Source organism: Lissotriton vulgaris, chromosome 6, assembly GCF_964263255.1.
Source record: "Lissotriton vulgaris chromosome 6, aLisVul1.2, whole genome shotgun sequence".
Lineage (NCBI taxonomy): Eukaryota > Metazoa > Chordata > Amphibia > Caudata > Salamandridae > Lissotriton > Lissotriton vulgaris.
The window spans coordinates 431,907,117-431,930,291 of NC_141694.1; the positions used below are offsets into that span (position 1 = coordinate 431,907,117).

Here is a 23,175-nt window from a genome sequence, read left to right on the forward strand (position 1 = left end):
GAGAAAACCAGCATTGAAAATCCAATAGGTTTTCAGCTTGTAAAACTGCTGTTGGCTTTAGAAGTGCTTGTTGTCAATGGCACGTGAATACATGTGCACACATAGCCGTCAATCTTGTAATGGATTTCTTATTAAAAGAAATCCATTCCAGGATTGACGCCAGTGCACAAGCATGCATCGTGACTCATGCAGATAGGCAATGTGATGATTACACCTGTTTGTGTTGTGTTCTGTGCATATGCATGTGTCATGACAAACGCAGCCATTTTGAATTTATCGTTCTAACATGGTAAGTGGCTATGTTAGAATTGTAAACTAAAATATTTTTACAAAACTGTAAACAAAGAGAGAAATAGAAAGCAAGAGGCCTGGTAGTACTTTGCACTTTATCAGTCCCTCAAAGAATTTAAATTAAAAAAAGTTACACACCGAGTGGAATTGGTGATGTGGCAGGACAATTCAGAAGAAGGAGTGGGGGAATGGAGAAAAATGAATAGCACACCCATTCAGTGATTACAGGGGGATACAGCATGGACACACAAAAGCAGCCCACACACCAGCAACACGCCTGTCCACTAGAATCCCCTAGCTAAAGATGCTCCAGCGTCTCGCATTCAGTATACGTATTCGAAACCCAATGGAAATGAGAAGGCAGTAAATGTCAGGACACATGATAATGAGCAAGTTCAGTAAGGAAGCAGAGATACAAACAGCCACTGGACATGGAGGCATGCCACATATCTCACAAGCCCAACAGGGAGGTGACAAAGATCGACCCACACCCATTGTCAAGAGGGGGAGGGTCACACCCCGGGCCATCAGTGAAGGAGCCCCAGTGCAACATGGAGAGCGAATATGCCCCTAGTCACTGCAGGGAATTTCTATCCAGAGCCCTACAGCATTGCCATACAGAAAGACTCAAAACACCACCTCAAGCCCCAGCAACAGGGAAGAGAGAGAGAATCCCAAGCCTAGTTAGCACCATGGAAAGATAAAGGTTTGGGGCACACACCTGTCCTCCATCAAATGGAATGCTAGTGCTGCTCTGCAGAGAGGTGCACTCTGACTCTAAGCCCAACAGGGAACAGGGAAGGATCAAACCTAGCCACGGTGGCCTGGGTGAGAGGAGGATCCACTTCAACCATGGAGGAATAAGCAATATCAGGGAGCCAGAGAAGAGCAAAACAATACCTCATACCTCTGGAGGAGCTCAGAAGCAAGGCCAGGACACAGTTACTAGGTGTCCTTCACGAGTCAAATGCAAAAGCATTGAAATGATTACATCAAGCTGCAGTTCCACTAGTCGTTACTAGGTGTCCCTCACGAGTCAAATGCAAAAGTATTGAAACCCTTTCATGGAGCTTTAGTTCCACTAGTCGTTACTAGATGTCCCTCATGAGTCAAATGCAAAAGCATTTGACTTGAGGGACACCTAGCAACCACTAGTTGAGCTGCAGCTTGATGTAATAATTTCAATGCTTTCACATTTCACTCGTGAGGGACAGCTAGTAACGACTAGTTGAACTGCAGCTCTTTGTAGAATTATTTTTTGATATTGGATACTATAATATTCATTGCCCACTGCTAATCTCGTCCCATAATGCTTTGCAGGGCCTTTGAATGGGATTGTATTTTTGCTCGTAACTGTTCTTGGGGTGGTCCTAAGAGGATGGGACAGCCACTTAATCGTTCAGCATGATATGCTCTTTGTGTTCAAGGCATCTGCTTGGTCCTCCACCTAGGTTAGGGGGGAACCCAAAATCATCACTTCTCTCATTGCATGATATTTTTCATTTTCAAAGTTCACTTTTGTGAATTGGTTATATGCTTTTTAGCATGTAAAGTTGCTTAATCAAAGCATAAAGGAAGGTGGCAGCAATTAGTTAGAAGTCTCTATCTTTCTAAATGTACTACTTTTCAGTAGTTTTTCACAGCACGTTTTGTGCACAACAACACACACACATTTTTACGAAGACTGCATAATAGGAGTAATAGTTTGCACTTTTCACTTTTTCGTTGTTCCTCCTCATGGATCTTCCTCCACAGTATGATACTTGTGGCCACTCTGTTCCACTGGATTATCATCATGTCAAAATACATACATTAATTGTATAGAATTCCAAAGGTTATCTTATAACCATGGCAGCCATGAAAAAGACTTATCAAGATGAAACGTTTCAGCTGCCTCATGTATATCATGTATATAAATCGGATGAGCACAAAGTACGCACAGATCATTTCATTGCCTTAACGTAGTATACATACTGGTTACGTGTGGTCTGGTATCATTTTGGTAGCACAAAAACCTACACATTTGTAGGTGCTCACTAAAATATGGAAGGTTACCACATGTCGAAATGGAGAATGGACACTCTTGACCATAACTTTAAACTTACAAATGCAGCAGTTAGGCAGTACTAATGGGTATTCTGCAAGTGTAGGTCCCATTTATGGGTAGAAAATTCCACAATCATGATTTTTTTAATCAGAGTGGGGAATTTGCTCAAACAAAGGGCTTTTGTTTGTCTTCTCCCTGAAATTAGTTACAACCTTTGTGGATCCAGCCAACAGTTCCACACAGCAACGGCTCCTCAATTAAGGCGGAGGAGCACCGCCCCACTGCTCTTTGAGCAGTGAAAAAAGGAAAAATAAAATGATAATAATGCAATGTTATTATCATTTTATTTTTCCGAGGCAGTTTTACGGGGCGGGTTGATCTGTCATCACAGCCAGCAGAGGGATGAGTGGTTGGGGCCCTTAAGTGCGCATGACGGATTGGCCAGCCATCTTGGGCTGACCAAACACTTAGCATGTTCTCCACCGGCCTGTAATGCACAGCCTGAGTGGAGAACATGCACAGGCTCCCAGTCTCTGTCTCAGTGCTGAATTACGGCGCTCAGACGAATCACAACACTGTTGTCATGCTGGAAACAGCAGTGTTGCGATTGGCTTAGGGAAGTCTGTGTGCTTGGGGGTCGGAGCTAGCTCGCGACCAAGGTGGCCGCTTGAGCTGAGTGCTCCCTAGCTTCACTTCACTATCCTGAAATAATCCTGTGTGCTGCACATATTACATCCTGCCCTGTGCCTGCAGATTGCACTACCTGGCTGTAGCGGAGTAAAATAACCGAAGGAGAGGGCTTCTTACCTGCCTCCTTCCCGCTGCTCGGGCTGTGGCGGCCCTTAGCGCTGGGACCAGCGAGGACGGCAGGACTGTGGCTTTTTAGTGAGACCCCTGGAGTTGCTCCCGCTGCCGGTACGGTGCGCTGGAGCGCACCGGAGTCCGACCTGAGGTCGAGGGTGCGGGGTGAGGTTCGCCTCCCCATGCATCGGACATCGTTGTGTGCCCCGCCTTGTCTGGTGGGTTCGTTGTGGCCGACTGCCCAGAAGATTGCCGAGCGGTGAGACACGCGGTTCGGCGAGGCCTGAGGGGCGAACCCCTGGGAGGAACATAACAGCGGAAGAGAGTACTAGACTGGCTGCAGCAAGTGCGGCTTGACGGGGCAGATGAAGGTGCCGAGCTGAGTCCCCATAAGTGCAGAGTTCCTGAGGTAGGCCTGTTCCTACGTGGCCTTCGAGGGGCAGCCCAGCCTCCCTCCTCCAGCAGTGATCGGCAAGTGTCCCTGGGAACACTACGCAGGGGTGAGGAGAGACAGCAGGGGGTGCAGCCCTAGGGGAGCGCTAGCGTGGCAGAGAGCGCTCTATACCCAACTTCGATACTGGACTTGCATTAGACTCAGGGGCCTTAGGAGGGGTTCGGTGGAGGCCCGCCACCATCTGGAGTAGCCTGAGGAATTGCCACATGCCACGTGCCATGGCTGAGTCTTAATCTGACAGACTCAATGATCACAGTGCTGCGCGGCTCTCCCCTTGTACACTGCCCTATCTCTGGTTCTCCTTGCTCTGCAGTGGCGACCTGCACCGTGGGGACTCTGATGGAAGGAGGGTGGGAGGGCTGAGACCGCGCGGATTTGGGTGCGTGGTGAGCCACGTGCCCCCGGGGAGCAGATCGCAGCCCCGGCTGCGCCCAAGACTGGCAATCCTACGGCACATTATTGATTGGTCCTGTAGATCTGCGGTGAACACCCCAATGGGCCCCAGTGGTTGTTGTCACACGGTGTGTTCTGCCTGAGGAATAGACACCTTGGAGGCGGAGAGTCGAGATTCATGGTGGGGGTTGTGGTGACGCCTGTACTGGAGTGCTGTCGCTCATGGACAACCTCACGGTCTGAGTGGACTCACCCCTTGTAGGGAGACGACCAGTGGCACTGCAATGGGGCGGTTAGACAGGAATCAAACAAAACTATTGTTCGACCCGAAGAGGTCCAAGTCTATCGAGACTCCCCTGGAGGAGGGGGCCAGCGAGTAGGATCTGGCCGGAGAGAACCAACAGCAAGACATTCGCGGGCTGCTGATAGCCATAGAGAAGAGCCTACAGGGAGGGATCACCTCCTTGGGAACCAAGATGGACGTGCTCGCCTACCTAATGGACCGCATGGGAGAGAGGCTAGATAAACATGTGAAACGCATCAACATGTCTGAGCGGAGGTTCAATGAGGTTTAGAAGGCCCATACCACCCTGGACTCAGAGCACAAACAGTTAGGTAAGGTCCTCCAGATCATACAGGACAAGACAGAGGACTTGGAGGCCCGCTCTCGGCGCTGCATTCTCCGTATCACCGACCTTCCGGAAACTACCCAAACAGGGAAAATTGAGCTTTTCATTGAAAAACTTTTGAAGACTTTTTTGGGGACACTACCTTCTCCAGAATGTTTGTGGTCGAGAGGGCGCATCGATCCCTGGGCTCGAGACCAAAACCGGGAGTGCCACCCGACCTATAATTGCGAAATTGTTAAACTACAGGGACCGGGACACAGCGCTCAGACTCGCCAGATTGAAACAGCCACTGCAATACGAGGGGTCGACGGTCTCTCTATTTCTGGACTTCACGGCCAGGGTTCAGGAGGCGAGATGACAGTTTATACCAATGAAACGGCAACTTCGCGACATTGGGACTGACTACGGGATGCTGTACCCTGCGAAACTGCGGGTCAAACGTCAGGGTTGATCCTTGATTTTTACTGACCCTAAAGGCCCTTAAAGAATGGCGGAAGGATCACTGACCCTCTCCTGAAAGTGTGCTTCTAGATGAGACAGCGGGAGGTGCCCTAGATGAACAGGACTAGGCTCGACACGTGATCCCTAACGGCTGAGTATTTGTTGCGACTGTTGGTAGACTGGGAGTGATAATATTGTTACTGAGTGGGACATTTTCGTCCTCCTGGGTCCTATCCCCATTGACTTTCTTGACTAGCCTGGAGTAATTAGGCGGGGACATGGCCGGGGGTGAGGGATTGGAAGCTGTTTTTTCACAGTCTATAAATCTGATACATCTGTTGCATTTATGTTCTGATGTGCGCCCCCTTGAGAGGTGGTGCTGAGGTCAGCTGTTGCTCTAGCTGGTTCTTAGGGGTGGCGGGGAGGTTTCGGGTGAAGGGTGGAGGGGCCTGCAGGAAACAACATCTTATAGGAAAGTTCAGAGGCGGACACGAGTAAATGAATACTCATGCACTACTGTGTGGCTCACATTGCCCACCCTCAGTGATGCAGGGAGGAAGGTCATTTCAGGACAAATAAGTGTTTTGTTTTCAGCGAGCTACTTCCACCCCAGCATAATTCCATTAGTGAACTGTTTTTTGTTTCCAAGGGATGCGGGGGCAGGGGGCTGGTCACTGTTGGGAAGGGGAGGATACCGCAGCCAAGTTGGGGTTGGGCAGGCGTGGGAGGGCACTGGGAGGGGTGGGAAATGCGAATCCATGTTCTATTGGGGATGAGGTTTCTGTGTTGTATCTTTTGGTTTTTGTTGGCTCTATGGCACGGCTAAGACAAGGCACGTTACAACCACATATGTCCACGTAATCACACCATGACTCACTTACCTGCTACTGATCCTTCGGTGACCCCACCTGGGGAGCCCTTAGACTCACTGGTCCTATTAATTGGAATGTGAGAGGTCTTAACGATCACCGCAAGGTCCGGAAAGTACTGAACTACCTTACCAGACATAACATTGACATTGCGCTTTTGCAGGAGACCCACCTCCACCCGGACAGCCCTATTCTGTGCACTAGGGGTCTCTTGGGTAACGTTCACTCTGCGAGCTTTACCTCACATGCAAGGGGGGTAATGACGTGCTTGAATCCGAATGCCTAAATTGACATTGCCACCTCTAGACATGGATAGGGACGGACGCTTCACTATTTCCAAATGTTGTGGGAAAGGCCTCGAGATTTGTTTACTGAATATTTATGGCCCTAACTATGATCACCCTGATTTCTACACTGCACTGACATCAAAAACCCAATTACACTTGCGGGGTTCTGTCCTTTGGGTGGGAGATTTTAATATGACTAGACAACCTGAAATCGACAGATCGGACGGCCCTGACAGACGTCCCTCGGCCTCGGCCAGAGTGCTAGAGACGTCGATGTTGCGACTTGACCTGTGCTACGTATGGAGACACAGGTACCCATCTCAGGGCGGCTACACACACTACTCTGCTCCGCATAATATTCATACCAGAATTGTCTACTGGCTGGCCTCCAATCACTTAATCCAACATGTTCGTGCTTGCATAATATTACCACGCACCTATTCGGATCACTAGCCACTCCTACTGTCTATTGCCTCTCCCAAGAAGCAAATTCCCCCATTTATGTGGCGCTTTCTGCCCTATTCCCTGCTTGACAGTGCCTTTAGGGAAGAATTGGCCATGTCCATAGAGTCGTTTTTTGAAACAAATGTGGGATCGGTTGACTCACTCCAGATAGTGTGGGAGGCCTTTAAGGCATATATCAGAAGGATCACCATCTCTAAACACGCAGGGGTGCTTAGATCGATCATGGGCCGGATAGAGACTTTGGAGAAAAAAAATAAAGAGTTAGAGGCCCTGCGTATAGTGATTGGAGTAAAGTGCTCACTCAAGAACTGGCGCAGACGCTGCATGAATACCACGAGGAAGCGCATGCGGAAATAAAACATCTTGGGAAGTATGCCACTGCTAGAAATTATAGTGAGTGGGAGCGCCCAGGGACAGTACTAGCTCAGATAGTTAGACAGCGTTGGGATAAAACTGCGATACCTGCCATGAGGGCTTTGCCGACAAATCCGCCGCTTACTGTAGCACAGGTGGCGGAGAGGTTTTGTGAGTATTATGCAGCTTTGTATGCCTCCTGAGGACCTGCTCCAAGGGAACGTATTCTAGATTATCTAACCCATATTGAATTACCGTGGTTATCGAACTTGCACCGGGAATTTTTGGCACGACCGATAGAACGGGAGGAGGTAGTTTGGGCCCTGTCGGCGATGAAGGCTGGGAGCGCGCCGGGTAGTGACGGCCTTACTGTTGCCTTTTATAAAGTGTTTTCGGACCTGCTGATTCCAGTTACATTCATTGTTTGAGGACATTTTTACGTCTGGGGTGCTGCCGCCTACTATGCGTGAGGTGATACTGGTAGCTATAGGTAAACCTGGAGCCCCCAGAGGAGTGTGCCTCATATAGGCCCTTGTCGCTAATGAATATTGACGCGAAGATATTTGCGAAGCTGATAGCCAATCGTCTTAGCCCCCTGGTTACCACGCTGGTCGCTCCGGAACAAGCCGGCTTTGTACCCAGTCGCAATCTCACCTATAACCTTAGGACGGGGTTTGAAGCCATGCAGCACATGCGCCCAGAGGTCCCAGCGGTGGCAGTATTTCTAGACATGGAAAAGGCCTTCGACTCTGTCGAGTGACCTTTCATGCGGCAGGTTCTTGGCCAAATGGGGGTGGGGGCACTCTTCATTTAAATCTTGGCGACGCTGTTTTCTGCCCCCACAGCGCGTAATCCGGATTGGAACTTTGGTTACTGACCCTATACAAATTTGCAGGGGCACGAGACAGGGCTGTCCCCTATCCCCCATACTTTATGCTCTGACGGCGGAGCCACTTGCTTGCGCTCTGCGCGAGCACCACAGGCATAGGGGCATACGGTTCCCGAACTACTGTCTCATTATATCCATATATGCGGATGATACCCTGCTATGTTCAGGACCCTGAAGTACACCTCTCCCGAGTCCTGCATGAGGTAGTGCTGTTTAGCTCTCTCTCCGGCATTAACGTCAACTGGAACAAATCCATTATGTTTCCCCTCATCCTGGCCACGGCGTGTGTGGACCTGGAATACCCACTGCAGTGGACCACAGACGCCGTGCGATACCTAGGAATCCGGCTGCATATGGATTCAGAGGTCGTGCTGAGAGAGAACTATGGGGTTGCCATCTCCAAATTGGAAGACGACATCGAAAAGTGAATTGCCCTACCATTGTCATTGATGGGGAGGGTATCCCTCATGAAAATGATTGTACTGTCACGTCTTCTGTTCCTATTCACTAATATACCCATGGTTTTGTCCAAAACATTTTTTCAGCAGTTACATTCGCTGATGATCTGCCTGGCCTGGGCGGGCAAGCAGCAAGGGTGGCTTGAAAAATACTTACCCGACCGTACACTGCGGGGGGCCTGGGCGCCCCTGACCTGGAACTCTATTATAGGGCGGCACAAAGCTCACACGCCTATCACTGGATACACAGCCCTGCAGAGGTTCCACACCTTTGTATAGAAACTATTGTTGCTGATCATGTTCCTCTACCTGCGTTTTTGTTGTTACCCCGAGATCGATGCACCGGCATAATAGACTTGCTAAATACGGTCATGCACGCGTGGCATTATATGCTGGATTCACAGGAAGGCCACTTACTATATGCTCCGTTAGCTCCTCTCAATTGGTGCTATTGGCCCGCCCCATGCAAAGACAAAGGTGTAATAGCCGCGCTGAGAACTTTGGAATTACACAATATGGGGGACCTCTTTGCTGATGGCACTGCTCACTCCTGGGATGAGGTGGCATTGGAGGGAGAGTTTATACTCTGATGTCACGGTTCCAGTTCCATAGGGTGCGACAGGCACTCAGGGGTCTCTTAGGGGAGGATATGACGGAGCCCCCGGAGGTTACGTCTTAACCACCATTAATAAGGCTAAGTCGCCCGCTAAAATGGTCTCCAAGTTGTACCGCATAGCCCTCTCAGAGAGGCACACTGAATACGCTAAACCACGACTTGAATGGCAGAGGGACCTCAAAGGGGAAATGACGGATGAAAAGTGGCTGTACTGTTGTTCGAGCACTAAACAAATATCGCTCAATGGACGCCACAGGCTGATCCATTTAAAATTTCTGAATAGGGTGTACTATACCCCCGAAAGACTTCATAGATACGGTCTTCGAGAGAGCCCACAATGTGAGAGATGTGGAGTGATGGTTGCTGTGTGGCATGGTCCTGTCAGGGGATTGCATCCTTCTGGGCCAGGTATATGCTGAGGTGAATCGCGTCGCTGAATTACCATTGACTCCAGATCCACTTCTGGCTATTTTAGGCTACTCTAAACTTCTCCAGAAGAACCTTCGACAACTGGTAGACATGGCCTTCCTCCTGGCCAGGAGATGTGTTGCTCTTTCCTGGATGCGAGGCTCTACGCTGAAATTAGAGCAGTGTACTAAGGAAATGCTTTATCGCAGTACACAGACAGAATTAAATAGTGAATTATTGCCCCCACGTAACAGGCCCAAGAACTTTTGGTCCCTATTCCTAACCAGGAGACCTACACACGAGACGACGGATGAGGAGGATGTAGCCCCAATTGCCAGGGAAGATCGCCATGCACCTAACATATAATTGTCCTATTGCAAGGCCCTAGCTCTGCGACATACATCTCTTCCTGGCAGGCAATACGCTAGGGATATAGAGAAATAAGTCATAGATTGGGTTACACTGTCAAATGGGGAGTGGGAGGTTCCAGGGTGGGACACTGTCATATATATATGACTACTTTGGGGTAACGCTGTCACACTGCTGTGGTCTACACCTTAAATGTGCTAATGGATATTGACCATTTACAGTTACCTGCCTTTGATATCACGCTCTGTATGAATATGCCAATGCCTTGAACTGCTGTTCTTGTTCTTCTTTCATTTTTTTTTAAATGCAAATAAATAAATATATTTAAAAAAAATGTGTGTGCTTCTTGCTTCTGGTACGGGAGGAACAGAAGAGGGCAGAAGTGAGGTGGCCGTCGACAGCTGAGTAGGTGACATTTTATATTTTTTCTCCTCCTCCGCCTCACCCGTACGAATCTGTGGCAGCTGCCACTGGTTCCACAGTGCAATGAACCTCAACACATATGTTAAACATGTTTTCAAATAAACACTGATTTGTTGGTTTAACTAATTAAATTAACATACAATTGTGAAATTGATTTTTCCAAATGAACATTTCTAGTTATAATATTTTTTTGTGCATTTGTTCAAAGTTTTCCATGAAAAAAGCATTTATAAATATGATCAGTAAATTTACCTCTGGGACCTTGATCTCCTTCAGGACCTACAAGACCGTATCCTTTGGGGCCCTTATCGCCTTCATCTCCTTGATCACCTAGAAATTAGTAGTACAATGATTAATTTTACTTATATAATAGTTGTTGCACAGTCAGGGGACAGTTAGCCTCTATGTTTCGCTGAATAGATCTGAACATATGTGTGTTATTGAAGTAAATCTAATTAACAATTTTAAACTACAACTGATTGCTGTTTATTAAACAATATGTTGCCAAATTCAGGATATTAGTGGCAAAGCAGTGCCTATTTCTCAGTATTTAGCTTCTGATATTCTGCTCAGTTCATCTCTTCTGTTTAAGGGGAGCAATGGTCTGCCTTTTCATATCAAGAAGGGAGGGACAGTAGAAAATTACATTATTTTTCAACGTTGCATGTACAGAACATAAAAACATGGAGGGACTTCAGTGGATTGCTGTGGAAATGCTAGTGTGGTCAAACCAAAGAGTTAAGTTCTTAATGGGAGCAGGAATGGTTAGCTCAGCAAAGAAAAACACAAAGTAGTTTAATATCTAGTGCCATACTGGCTTGTGGTGGCACTCGAAACTGGGGAGCTGGGTTTGAGTCTCGGCAGGGACGCTCAACATCCTGTGATTCTGGGCAAATCGCATAATCTCCCCGGGCATAACAAAATAAATTCATCCATCTATAACGCAACTGGTGCTCATGTAAAGCGCCCTGATATGTTTGAGTCGTGTTCAAGCTATATATAAAAAAAAAAGAATAGCCTGAGCCTCAAGAACTTTTTGAGAAGGACACACACGAGGAAGAAAAATTGGATGAGTTATCGAGGAATGAGCGTTGAGGAGAGATGGGCTGTTAAATTAGACTCTCCTCAATTGATTGATTCCTTTCAATGCCTGATTGCTGTCCATTTATGTTTCAAAATCCCAGATGCCTTCACCTTTGTGTCTAGAAAAAGTGGGCTATGTTGCAGGAAAGGGGAAAGCCAGGATTTGTCTTTGTCTCTTGAAAGAAATGCCAGATTATGGGATATCTCTTGCCTATTTCCCTGATCCATGACCAGTGTCCCTTTCCTTACTGTGGTGTCCCAGACTGTGGCTTAAAGAACATTAGGAAGTTGCTTTCATGGTACTAGTCAATCGTGAAGATCAAGTCCCTAACTTAAAGATGGGACTAGTGGCAGTAGTGCTTCCAACTGATCTTTTTGTAGTTCAATTGCCTATATTGTTTAGCTCCCAAGAATTTGCTGGACTGATGCAAGGATGGATGATAGCTGATGAAATTAGTTCTAACACTGTATATGCTCATGGCAGAACAATTGGTGGCCATTTGAGGCATGTGTTGGCATTCTCTAATAAATCTATAAATGACCATATTAGCTTTTGCCACCAGCAGTGCAAATCACCTTGCTGAATAAAGCAATCACTTGCAACCACCTGGCTGTGATGTGGGCACATTTCATTCCAAAAGATCTAAGGCATTCTGTGAATTTCTGGCCATGGAACAGGAAATTGTATCAGTCTGGAGCTCCTTTGCTAGCCTGAGGATTCCTATAAATTTCACCAGTTTAGGTATGACTTCAAAATGTGAAGAGGCTTGGACAATTTCTTCCTCAAAGTGATTAGTGTATTTGTGAAATCACCTCTAGGAAGCGGTACACAGACAAAATATCGAATTTTAAATATCGATATACAATTATATCGAAGTTTAAATATCGATGGGACAAAATATCGAAGGTAAGTAATATCGACAGTCTAAATATCGATATTAGTATGATATCAGTAATATCGAAGTTTTAAATATCGATGTCAATAATATCGAAATAATAACTTCGATGTTACTAATATCAATTTTTAAATAAATTTAGTGTATATTATATTGTATTCAGTATGTTTTATTATTTATTTTTAATGTAATTTAATTAAATATTGTCTATTACTACTGTAGCGGGTTGTGGGTTTATAGGGGAATAGTGTGGGAAGTAATTTAATTATGTTAAATTAATTATTAATTAGTAGGAATTATTAATTAATTAATTGAGAATTAATTTTTAATTAATTTTAATTAATTGATTAATGGATAAATATGTTCTGTAGCGGGTTATGGGTTTATAGGGGAATAGGGTGGGAAGTAATTTAATAATAATTAATTAATTAATATATGTTTGTGAATATTTTAATTAATAATTAATTTGTAATTAATTTATATTAATTAGTTAACTAATTAATATAATCTTGTACATATTTTTATTTATTAATTAGATGGTAATTAATTAATATTAATTAGTTAATTACATTAATTAGAGTAATTTTTTATATATAATTTTTTGTTATTCTTAATTAATTAATTGGGAAAAATAATAATTATTAAATTAAATTAATTACAGCTAATGTGCTAATATATTTAGTTTATTGTTATTGTTAATGAATAATTAATTGGTAATTAAATAATATTAATTAATTTTGGGTAAAGGAGTATTTTTAGGGTTCAGGGTCAGTTTTCAGTTTTTGGGTAAAGGGGTATTTTTAGGGTTCAGGGTCAGTTTTTAGTTTTTGGGTAAAGGGGTATTTTTAGGGTTCAGGGTCAGTTTTCAGTTCTTGGGTAAAGGGGTATTTTTAGGGTTCAGGGTCAGTTTTCAGTTTTTGGGTAAAGGGGTATTTTTAGGGTTCAGGGTCAGTTTTCAGTTTTTGGGTAAAGGGGCATTTTTACGGTTCAGGGTCAGTTTTCAGTTCTTGGGTAAAGGGGTATTTTTAGGGTTCAGGGTCAGTTTTCAGTTTTTGGGTAAAGGGGTATTTTTAGGGTTCAGGGTCAGTTTTCAGTTTTTGGGTAAAGTGGTTTTTTAGGGTTCAGGGTCAGTTTTGGGTTTTTGGGGTACAGGGATATTTTTAGGGTTCAGGGTCAGTTTGGGGTTTTTGGGGTACAGGGATATTTTTAGGGTTCAGGGTCAGTTTTGGGGTTTTGGGGTACAGGCGTACAGGGTAAAAATAAAAAAAATTACATTAAATCAATTAAATGAAATTAAAAAAATGAAAATTACATTAAATTATTAAGTGTTTTATTTATTTTAAATGTATATGTATTAGTTTTAATTTTGTTTTAATATTTTTATTGAATATTTGTAAAATTATATGTATTTTAAAATTATTTTTACATTATTATTAATACATTTAAAAAAACGATATTTTTAACTTCGATATTTTTGTACTACAATATTATTTTTTCGATATTTTTGTACTTACCTTTATGAAGATATGACTCCGATATTTTTGATGTCGATATTTTTGTGCCGATATTTTTGTATTTCGATATTCTGTCTGTCGATATTATGTCAGACATTCCTAGTAAGCTGCAAGGGTCAGCGCTCTTACTTGCCCAAGGAATGGTCAGGACAGCCTCTGTTCTGATTAGGGCTGTCCTGTCCCTGGGAGCTAGTGCACAGCACACCAAGCACCCATTCACCAGGGATTTAATTTGAGTGCCAATGTCTGCAAACTATGCTGTCCTATTGACCCAGCTTTGATCTGAGCTTGATATACAACAAGGGTCCTATTAAAGGTGTGTTAGTTGTTAGAAGTAATAGTAGTGTTCCAGTGAATAACAAACCCCATTTGGCAGCTGATAATTCCCACTGGACATTACAAATGGCCACAATATTTCTATTTGCCTCACAGGAGCAAATGTTCTGTCCATGCAGGGCCTTTTCCATTTGTTTTTGTTAGTAGCAATTGGCACAGGATACCAGCACTCTCTCTGACATAATTTAGGGACATTGGTTGTGGTCTTGATCCATCACGAATGAGCCTTACTTACTCTTCTGTCTGCACATGCTCTACTTGTGTGGTAGGTATGGGATCTCTAAACAAATAATCAGTAGGTTGGTGACCATGGATTGTAGAATACATTGAATAAGTGTCTGTGGACTTGGAGGTTATGTTTGGATTTTGTGTGTTACTTTCCTGGATGTCTATGGAAGTGAGCAAGAAGGGGATTATGATGATAGGTTATGGGCAACTGGTGGCCATATTGGTAGAGTTGAAAATGACAAAACTCCAACAGAATCACTATTCTCAGTAAGATAATAACTTTTGTTGCAATAAGGATAAGGATGAAAATACTCAATGGGTGCATCAGGAACAGGACAATTTTAGAGCCCTGCATGATTTGTGAAAACTATCACTTTGGTGTATTTATATGGTTCTAAGTATTTCAAAAGAGTATCAGCTAGAAAGGCATCTTTCCATATTTGAAATTCTTGGTAGTTTTCTTCTATCTACTGCAAGGCATTTTACGTAGTAGGTTGCATAGCGGTTCTGTAAAAACATTAGGTATCTGAAGAAATGTCTACAGTATGTCACCATGCACAGACACCCTATACATTTGGATACATTCAGGGGCATGGTACCAGCTTTGACATCTCATATTTTGCTCATAACTGTGTCTGTTCCATCAGGAGACAGCTGGTATCCGAAGATCGCTACAACTCACAATTGCTACGGTTCAAAGTCTGTCATGGTGCTCAACAGTGATCTTGCGAACTGTCATCAGTAACATAATCCCAACTAGGACCGACATAGCTTCTTAATTGTAGTGTTGGGCTTGACATGAGATACCACAACTGAGGAATCTGCATTTCTGCAAACCAATGTGGATCAAGAAAGATAGCTATAAGTTAATCAATGGTTGTGGTTGATGTGGCCCTCCCCTTTTATTGGCTGGCTGGCAAAGTACAAGCTAACACAGAGTCTCACTTCTCCAGGTTATATTAGATGCATTCTATGATATATACAGATACATAGGGAGATGGCTCTTTGATCCTTTTAGTGATCTAAGTGGGCTCTTGTTTTCTTCACCTAGGGCCAGATTTCCTAACATTTTGCATCATTCTTGCCATTTTTGTGGCACATCCATAACGTAAAATGCTAGTAGATATTTACAAAGCCACGCAAGGGTCAATATTGTACTGCCGTCCGTGCCTTTTGAAAAAAAATGTAACGTGCTGCATTGCAATACATTTCATTCCAGGTGGACGTTTCCCATGATTCCACCCATGGATGTCACGCAATCCCAGATTTGAAAAGGTTTGTAAACCTGGAAGTGCATTAAATCACTACGCCTCTCAGAGGATGGTGTAACAAATCTTTTTTCTCCTCATTGTTTCTTATTTCTATGTGTGCTGCACTCTGCAGCACACATAAAAAGAGGAAAATGCCTCAGGAGATTATTTGCAGCACACATAAAAAGAGGAAAAAGCCTCAGGAGATTGTTTTTGTGCAGGAAAGTATCCCGTCATGCACAAAACCAATTCTCCTTGGTACGCAGAGGGGGCTTGCTTTGGTGCTAGTCTGCCTGAAGTGCACCACCACAAGGAAAGGACAGGAATGCAATTTATGATAGTTCCTGCCCTTTCCTTTTCATGCAGCGCAGCAAGGTTGTTTGCTGCATTGTGCTGCTTCAAAGTAAGTTAAATATGCCCTTGAATGATGTGTAGTACTGCTCTAGAGCATGGTTGATATGAATTTAAAAGCATTTCCCTTTTCAGTATCAAACCACTTTTTTGGAGGTACTCTAGCATGTCACTATTTGCACGTTTGAACACATGGCACTAATTAAATGTGATATAGAGCTTCGGTAGAGAGATAGCAGAGTAGTGTACCTTTCCCGCTGCTCTTCACAAAGATGTGGGTTTGCTACCCTTGTGCATAGTATTGATGATTAAAGGAAATGAGTGATGCACACCAAGAAGCATAAATCAGTAGATTGGTTGGCACGAGGGTGGTGCTTAATCAACTTCTTGTGTTACATTGTCTATAAATGCTGTGATGGTTTATCCCTGTTTTATATCCGACATTTGGGGGTTTGTCCCCTCATAGGGCTCTACGGACTGTGACTGTGCCTACTTGAATGGGCAGTTTCAAAAACATTTCCAGTTATTTTTCAAGGCAACAAAAACAGTGCAAATCATGAACTACAACTATGCACCCATTCGCTTGAAACCATCCTGCACAGGCAATGCTATCAGACAGTTTCTCCACAGTGATGGAGACACAAATGTGTGAGCTACTGAACTATAATTCTGCTACAACCAGCTCCAGTTACCTGTTCGCCAGGACAATGGGGCAGTAGCATCCCTCATTCAGGTTGGGGGTTCACTTTGGGTGACCACTGTTAGCAGATCAACAGCACAGTAAACCATGGAGCACCTCCAGTGTACTATGAGACTGTCAAGTTCACTGTACTACAAATACAATTGAGGCCTGAGAAAAGAACAGGGCAGGCAGTGTAGTTTTTACACGCCACGCAGAGGACTTATACCCCAACACAAGAAACTGTACTATGTGAATTAGACACATCACCCTAGCCTATGCCAGGCACGCCTTCTTTGGATGTGAATAAGCACAACTATGATTCTCTGTGGGACTTTTCCCACTACTCGATATTATTTTCAGAAACCTTGTTAGAAGACATACCACTAATATTATTAAAAAACAATATTTATTAGTTACAAAAACAACTTACCTTTATCTCCTTGCTTTCCTGTGCCACCTTGCTCCCCATAAAAGCCTTCGGGTCCACGTTCCCCTTTCATTCCATCCAACCCAGGCTTTCCCTGTAAATAGACTCAGTCAGTTCTGTGTCATTCAAAATCATGTACATGTACGTGTTTTGCAACACCTCGAAATCACCCTGTTACCCTGCTTTTTTAAACCAAATATAGACTAATGTGACAGGTACCCAAGAATCGTGTCAGCTCATTTTGTATCAACTAGCAATGCCCTTTTGGAAGCACATATTTTTTTAATTTGGTGTAAAGGGTCATAGATTTCAAAACGACCATTTATGCATATCATAAATAAGTCGATACATAATTATTCACCTAAAAAGAAATTTCATAAATAATTAAGATGCGATATAAAAGGAAGCAAATTAAGCATAAAACAACTAACCTTCGAGATGTTTAATTAACTCTAGTAAGATTCCTTACACCCCCTATGAACTTTCTTTCCTCATCCAAAATCTCCAAATAGTACCACAAGCCTTTATATTGACAGACCTTACTACAAGCATCCTTTCTTACTCCTTGCCCTTGTTCATTTTCTCCCAACAGGGTACAAGATCAGACTTCCATCTCTGAAGAATCAGAGACGTAGCCACCAGCAGGGCAATATACACCAACCTCTGCGTTCTTATTCGTATTCCTGGCATTGGGCATGAGCCCACCAAAGCAAACACATGGCTTTGCAGTAGTTGGATCCCCAGCAGATTTTCTAACAACTTATGAATCCCCTCATAAAAATAGCAGAGTTTACCACCAAACCAACTAGACAGGCTTGCCTCTTTCTTGGAGAACAGAAGCTTCCAAGTGATGGGAAGGAACTGTTTCTCAGATCGCCTCTCAATCACATGTGGTATCCCTCAGGGCTCATCCCTTAGCCCTACTCTATTTAATATTTCTGTACGAGAGCTTGCCAATGTACTACAGGAATTTGGCATATCAGTGGTGTTGTATGCTGATGACACCCAGCTGGTAGTGTATCTGACAAAAGGCTCCAATCCAAGCAATCATCAGCTGATCCGCTGTCTTGAGAAAGTGGTAAACTGGATGTCAAACAGCGGTTTGAAGCTGAATGGTGGAAAAACAGACCTTTTGATACTGGGAAATCTGGCCATTCACGCACCCCTGAGACAGCGTCCCAACTGTATGGAGATCCACCTACCCCTAAACAGCTATAAAAAAAACTGGGAGTCTGGCTGAAGGACACACTTACTATCGAGTGTCAATCTAAAAAAAAAAACTTCTTTAATAACATTCAAAGTATCCCGTTCTGGAAAACTTGCTGTTTTAATTGTGTGGCACATAGCCCAATGTCACCCCTGCCAAGCCAAAAACGTTCCTGCAATATTACCTTCTTTGTAAAGCTTTTGATCAAAAGTCGAGTTTAGCAAAAAATGTCTATCATAAGTGTAATCTCGAAGGGCACCCTTCACTCTCCCCAGTGCCTCTCGACTAAACAAATGAGCTATTCTGCAGAAACCTTCTGTGCTCATTATTGACCTGATTCTCCAATCCTATCTCTTCACCCCTCAAGGCTTTCTACTGAGCTTTGTCCCTGAAAATAACAAAGGTGTGTAGGGAAGCTTTCTTGGAATCCCAAACTATACAAGTCATAGCAGGCCCCTTGTTTTGTTTGAAGAAGCTCTCCATCCAATGTTACAGGACTCCACTCAGTTCTCATGAATAACATTTAATAAACACCCACCTTGGGTTTCTGGCGCCTGACATCTTAGTGATTATTTCTCACACCAGAGCAGAATGGTCATCAAAACCATTAGGCAGCATATGCAAACTTTTAAAACCCATCATAGTTGAAATTAAAAAGTAATCTAGGTGAGATGACCTGCAACCTGTACCCAGGACCACTAGAGTGACTCCAAGGACCAGACCTGCAACTGGTAACCAGGACCACCAGAGTGACCCAAATGGGCGAGTCTCTGTAACCAGCACCAGGACTCTGCAACTGTGAGTCCTACCCTGTCAAGTGGTGCCACCTGAGTCCTGGATCCTTAGACATGGACATGAAGGAGGCTCGCCAGAACATCTGTGGATCCAGTAGAACCGATGTATCTCCTCTGACGCATGGTGCAACCCCGACCAGAACAAACGAATCGCCTCTGCTGTGAGGATTCTCCCAGTGCAAGGAATCCCCATTTCCCTCACAGCCTACCGTCTCATCAGAACTGACGCTGCACAATATTTCCCCAGTGCTGGCCCTCGCATCGCAAACCTCTCATTTATGGCATTCTTGATGACAATGCAGGACTTCGTACCACATGCCCTCAGCTTCTTCGGAACCAGCCGGTGTGCAAATGCATTCCTGACACAGGACTTCACATCGCAAGCCTTTTAGTCCACAGCCACCTGTACAGTGACACTGTACCTCACATTGCAGCCTCATAGCACCTCAAAACCGACGCTGTGTGGGGCATCTTGACAAATTTCTAACTTGTGCATAGCGCTTTTGCGTATCCAAATATCACATACATATGTATGCACTTTAAGCACTTTTCATATATAAGACACCAATAGGGTGAATTAGTGGGTTTTCCTTTGTAGAAGCACAGCACAAGAAAAATATTTGAGAATATACATGTACTTGAGGTATCATTCAGTGATATTAGCTGTAGATGAGTAGGGTTATGAAGTGTTCTGCCAAGGAGTATGAACACTGGTGATACAGACAAGAGTGGCAGGGCGCACACATCAATAGAAAAATGTGGGCCACATTTAATAAGGCTGCCTGTATGAGTATGCATTTATGCAAGTATTGTGGAAAAAATTTATTTTACAATTATTATTATTTTTTTACTCATATGCCGCGTAGCGTCCTAATTGTATTTTACAATTAGTTGGTTTTAAAAGTATTTTACAAATATTATCTACTTTTATGTCGCTGGTGTTATAAACTGTATTTTACAGTTATTAAGAAACTGAAATGTTGATGTAATCTGAAAAAGAAAGACAGACCCAAGCACATGTAAATATTTCTTTTATGTTTATAACTGCACTGGCACTTTAAAAAGGTGTATGCTTCACGACCATGTTGTCATGTGATCAAGGCAGGGATCTGCCGAAACGCGTCGTGAGGGTTTTGGTGGCATTGTGAGAAAATAAATTCAAAAGCACCAAATTGGGTCTGCCTCGTCTTCTTGTGCAAATCCGGCTCGAAGTTGCGGGTGGAGCGAGCACCATTGAAATTTTTTTTTATATATATATATATATATATATATATATATATATATATATATATATTCACTGAAAAAACCATAGGTTATAGACCATATATAGTTAGGGATTAGCATTTAAAAAACCTTATTTTATTTGCACAAAACCATTGAAATTCCATATATAGTTAGTTGCACATCATTAGCAGTGGATTGCGGACCCGCAATCCACTGCTAATGATGTCACATATTACATCATTCATGACATGGTCAGTGACATCACTGATGACATCACTGATGACATCTCAAATGACATCACTGATGACATCACTGATGACAACACCCAGTGACTGTATGTTTCTGTAAAGTTAAAATATGTCTTACATATTGAAGAATGAGTGGATGTATAAGTGTCTGGATGAAGGATTTAGTAGGTGCATGACTGACTGTATGAGTGAGTGATTAAATGTGTCTCACTGAGTGCATGGGTTAGTGATTAAAGTGTCTTAATTTGGCAATCATTATTTATGTTCTTCTGTAAACTGCTGCATGTTTAAATCAGTAGCTATATCAGTAACTATATGGGTTATTGAATGGTTGCCCAAGTATTTGTATGGGAGACTGAGTATGTGTGTGGGTGGCTGGGAGGTGTATAACTCTGTGCATAGATGTGTGAGCAGTTGATTCCCTAGGTGCATGGGTTCAAAAGTGCATGTAGAAACAGCTGTATGGACAGTTGACTGTGTGCATGAGTATATTGGTGAGTGAATGGATATCTCAGTTCTACATGTCAAAGTAAGTACATATGTAAAACACACTCCATGTGAGAGTTGACATATATAAATAACTGAACATAAGAGCCAGTGAATGTGAGAGTGGCTGTATGAATCATTGTGAACTTGTATCAAGGATTGTATAAGAGAGTAAATATGTGTTAGTATATGTTTGAATAAGTAAGGTGTGTATAACTGTATAGTTGAGGAAATGGAGGTGTGATTGATTCTTTGCATGACTGACTAGGTGTGTGGGTAACTCCATGGATGTGTGACAGTCTGTGAGTGCCTGTTTACACTGAGTGTATCTAAGGTTATATTAGAGTCTGAAGATGTATTATCACATAAATGATATCATCAGTGATGTAATCAGTAATGTCAAATGAGATGTCAGTGATGTCATCAGTGATGTCATTTGAGATGTCATCAGTGATGTCATCAGTGATGTCATTTGAGATGTCATCAGTGATGTCATCAGTGATGTCACTGACCATGTCATGAATGATGTAATATGTGACATCATTAGCAGTGGATTGCGGGTCTGCGATATATAGTTAGTGCAACTAACTATATATGGAATTTCAATGGTTTTGTGCAAATAAAATAAGGTTTTTTAAATGCTAATCCCTAACTATATATGGTCTATAACCTATGGTTTTTTCAGTGAATTTTCAAGGTTTTGTAAATGCAAATTCCTAACTATATATGGTCTATAACCTATGGTTTTTTCTGTGAATTTCATTGGTTTTTTAAAAGCTAATATCTATAGCTGTAAAATATATTCTTTATTAAGTGACGTATCACGTAGCCCGTGAGACGCCTAATGATGCATCGCATAACCGTGACATATTGTCTCTGCAGCGCAAACCAAACCCAAAACGTAAGCGCGCCAGAACACGCTTAAAGATATATATATATATTTTTAACCTTAATTAGACAAAATCCACACGTGCACATATCACAAATGTTCAAAAAACACAATATGTCGGACTCCCGTTACGCTGCTGGTTAGCTGCCCGGTTAACGTACCAGGAAGCACCTTTACCGTGAAAAATCGCAATTTTTTTTTTCACCCCCCAGGGAACTTTAATAGCCCCCTCATCAATCCTAGGGGTTCAGGAGGGGTTTGCCTTACCCCTTTCATTCATTTACACCTTTTTTTTTTTCCACCTCTTGTCTCTCGATCCCACAGAGAGACAAGATGGCGGCCTCTCCAGACTGTTTACAATGATAACAGCCAATCAGCTTCTCCTCAGACTCCCGTTACACTGCCGGTTAGCTTCCCGGTTAGCTGCCCGGTTAGCTGCCCGGTTCGCGTACCAAGACGCGTCTCTACGGCGAAAAAATCGGAATTTTTTTTTGTTTTTTTTTTGGGCCCAGCGTGGCTCTATAATATCCCCTCATCAATCCTATGGGGTCAGAAGGGGTCTACCTTGCCCCCTTTCCTTCATTTCCCCCTTTGTTTTGGCCTCCTCTTGTCTCTCGATCCTACCGAGAGACAAGATGGCGGCCGCACCGGACTGTTTAGAATGTTGACAGACACCGGAGAGCCAATCAGCTTCGCTTCGCAAAGTTCCGATATGCGAAAAGTACGCGAACCGGAGCGCTGCCCGGAACGCTGTTACAGATATATATCTTGTTTTAAACGTAAATTTCTCAAAATTCACTGAAGCACATATATTGAGACCTAGCAAAGGCACATCGGGCTAACAGTCCCTACAATTTTGCCAAGTTTCGTGGAAATCCATTCAGCCGTTCGGGCTAAAAGTGAGTCCAACCGCCCTATGGAAATTATCATGGGAAAAACGCGTTTTGGGACCCCCCTTTTTTCTCGGCCCCCCCTTGACGAACCAAATTTCCAGGAGCTGCTCAGAAACAAAATGTGCCATTTTCCTGAAAATTTCAGCCAATTCCGTCCACAAACGCCAAAGTTATTAGGCATAGAATTTTCAAAAGTTCCATAGAGAAAAAATCCTAACTATATATACCTACTGGCTATCGCCAGGAGGTAATATATATATAAATATGCTTGCTTGCTTGCTGCAGGGGGTGGAGCTGGCTTGCATCAGCAAGCGTTTAAGATGAGGGACTCACCTGCAGCATGTGATACCATTCACAGGACGCTTTGGGCGCTGAAGAAGGCAGAAGGCTGCCGAAATGCATTCGCAATTGTGCAAATAAATGAGTGCTTCCTATTGTTTCCTCCTGGGTCTTTGCCTCTTTTCTTGGAAGGA

General features: G+C 43.4%; 1 protein-coding gene across 1 annotated transcript in view; it reads right to left on the bottom strand.

Annotated features, from left to right (window-relative positions):
- COL21A1 (collagen type XXI alpha 1 chain) overlaps positions 1-23,175 on the bottom strand; it is a 271,502-nt gene that overhangs the window by 14,333 nt on the left and 233,994 nt on the right. Inside the window, exons 25-26 of the mRNA XM_086925214.1 lie at positions 16,965-17,055; positions 10,447-10,524 (exon numbers count right to left, since the gene is read on the bottom strand). Of these exons, the coding sequence (XP_086781340.1) occupies positions 10,447-10,524; positions 16,965-17,055 (169 nt within the window). The remainder of the gene's footprint in view (positions 1-10,446; positions 10,525-16,964; positions 17,056-23,175) is intronic.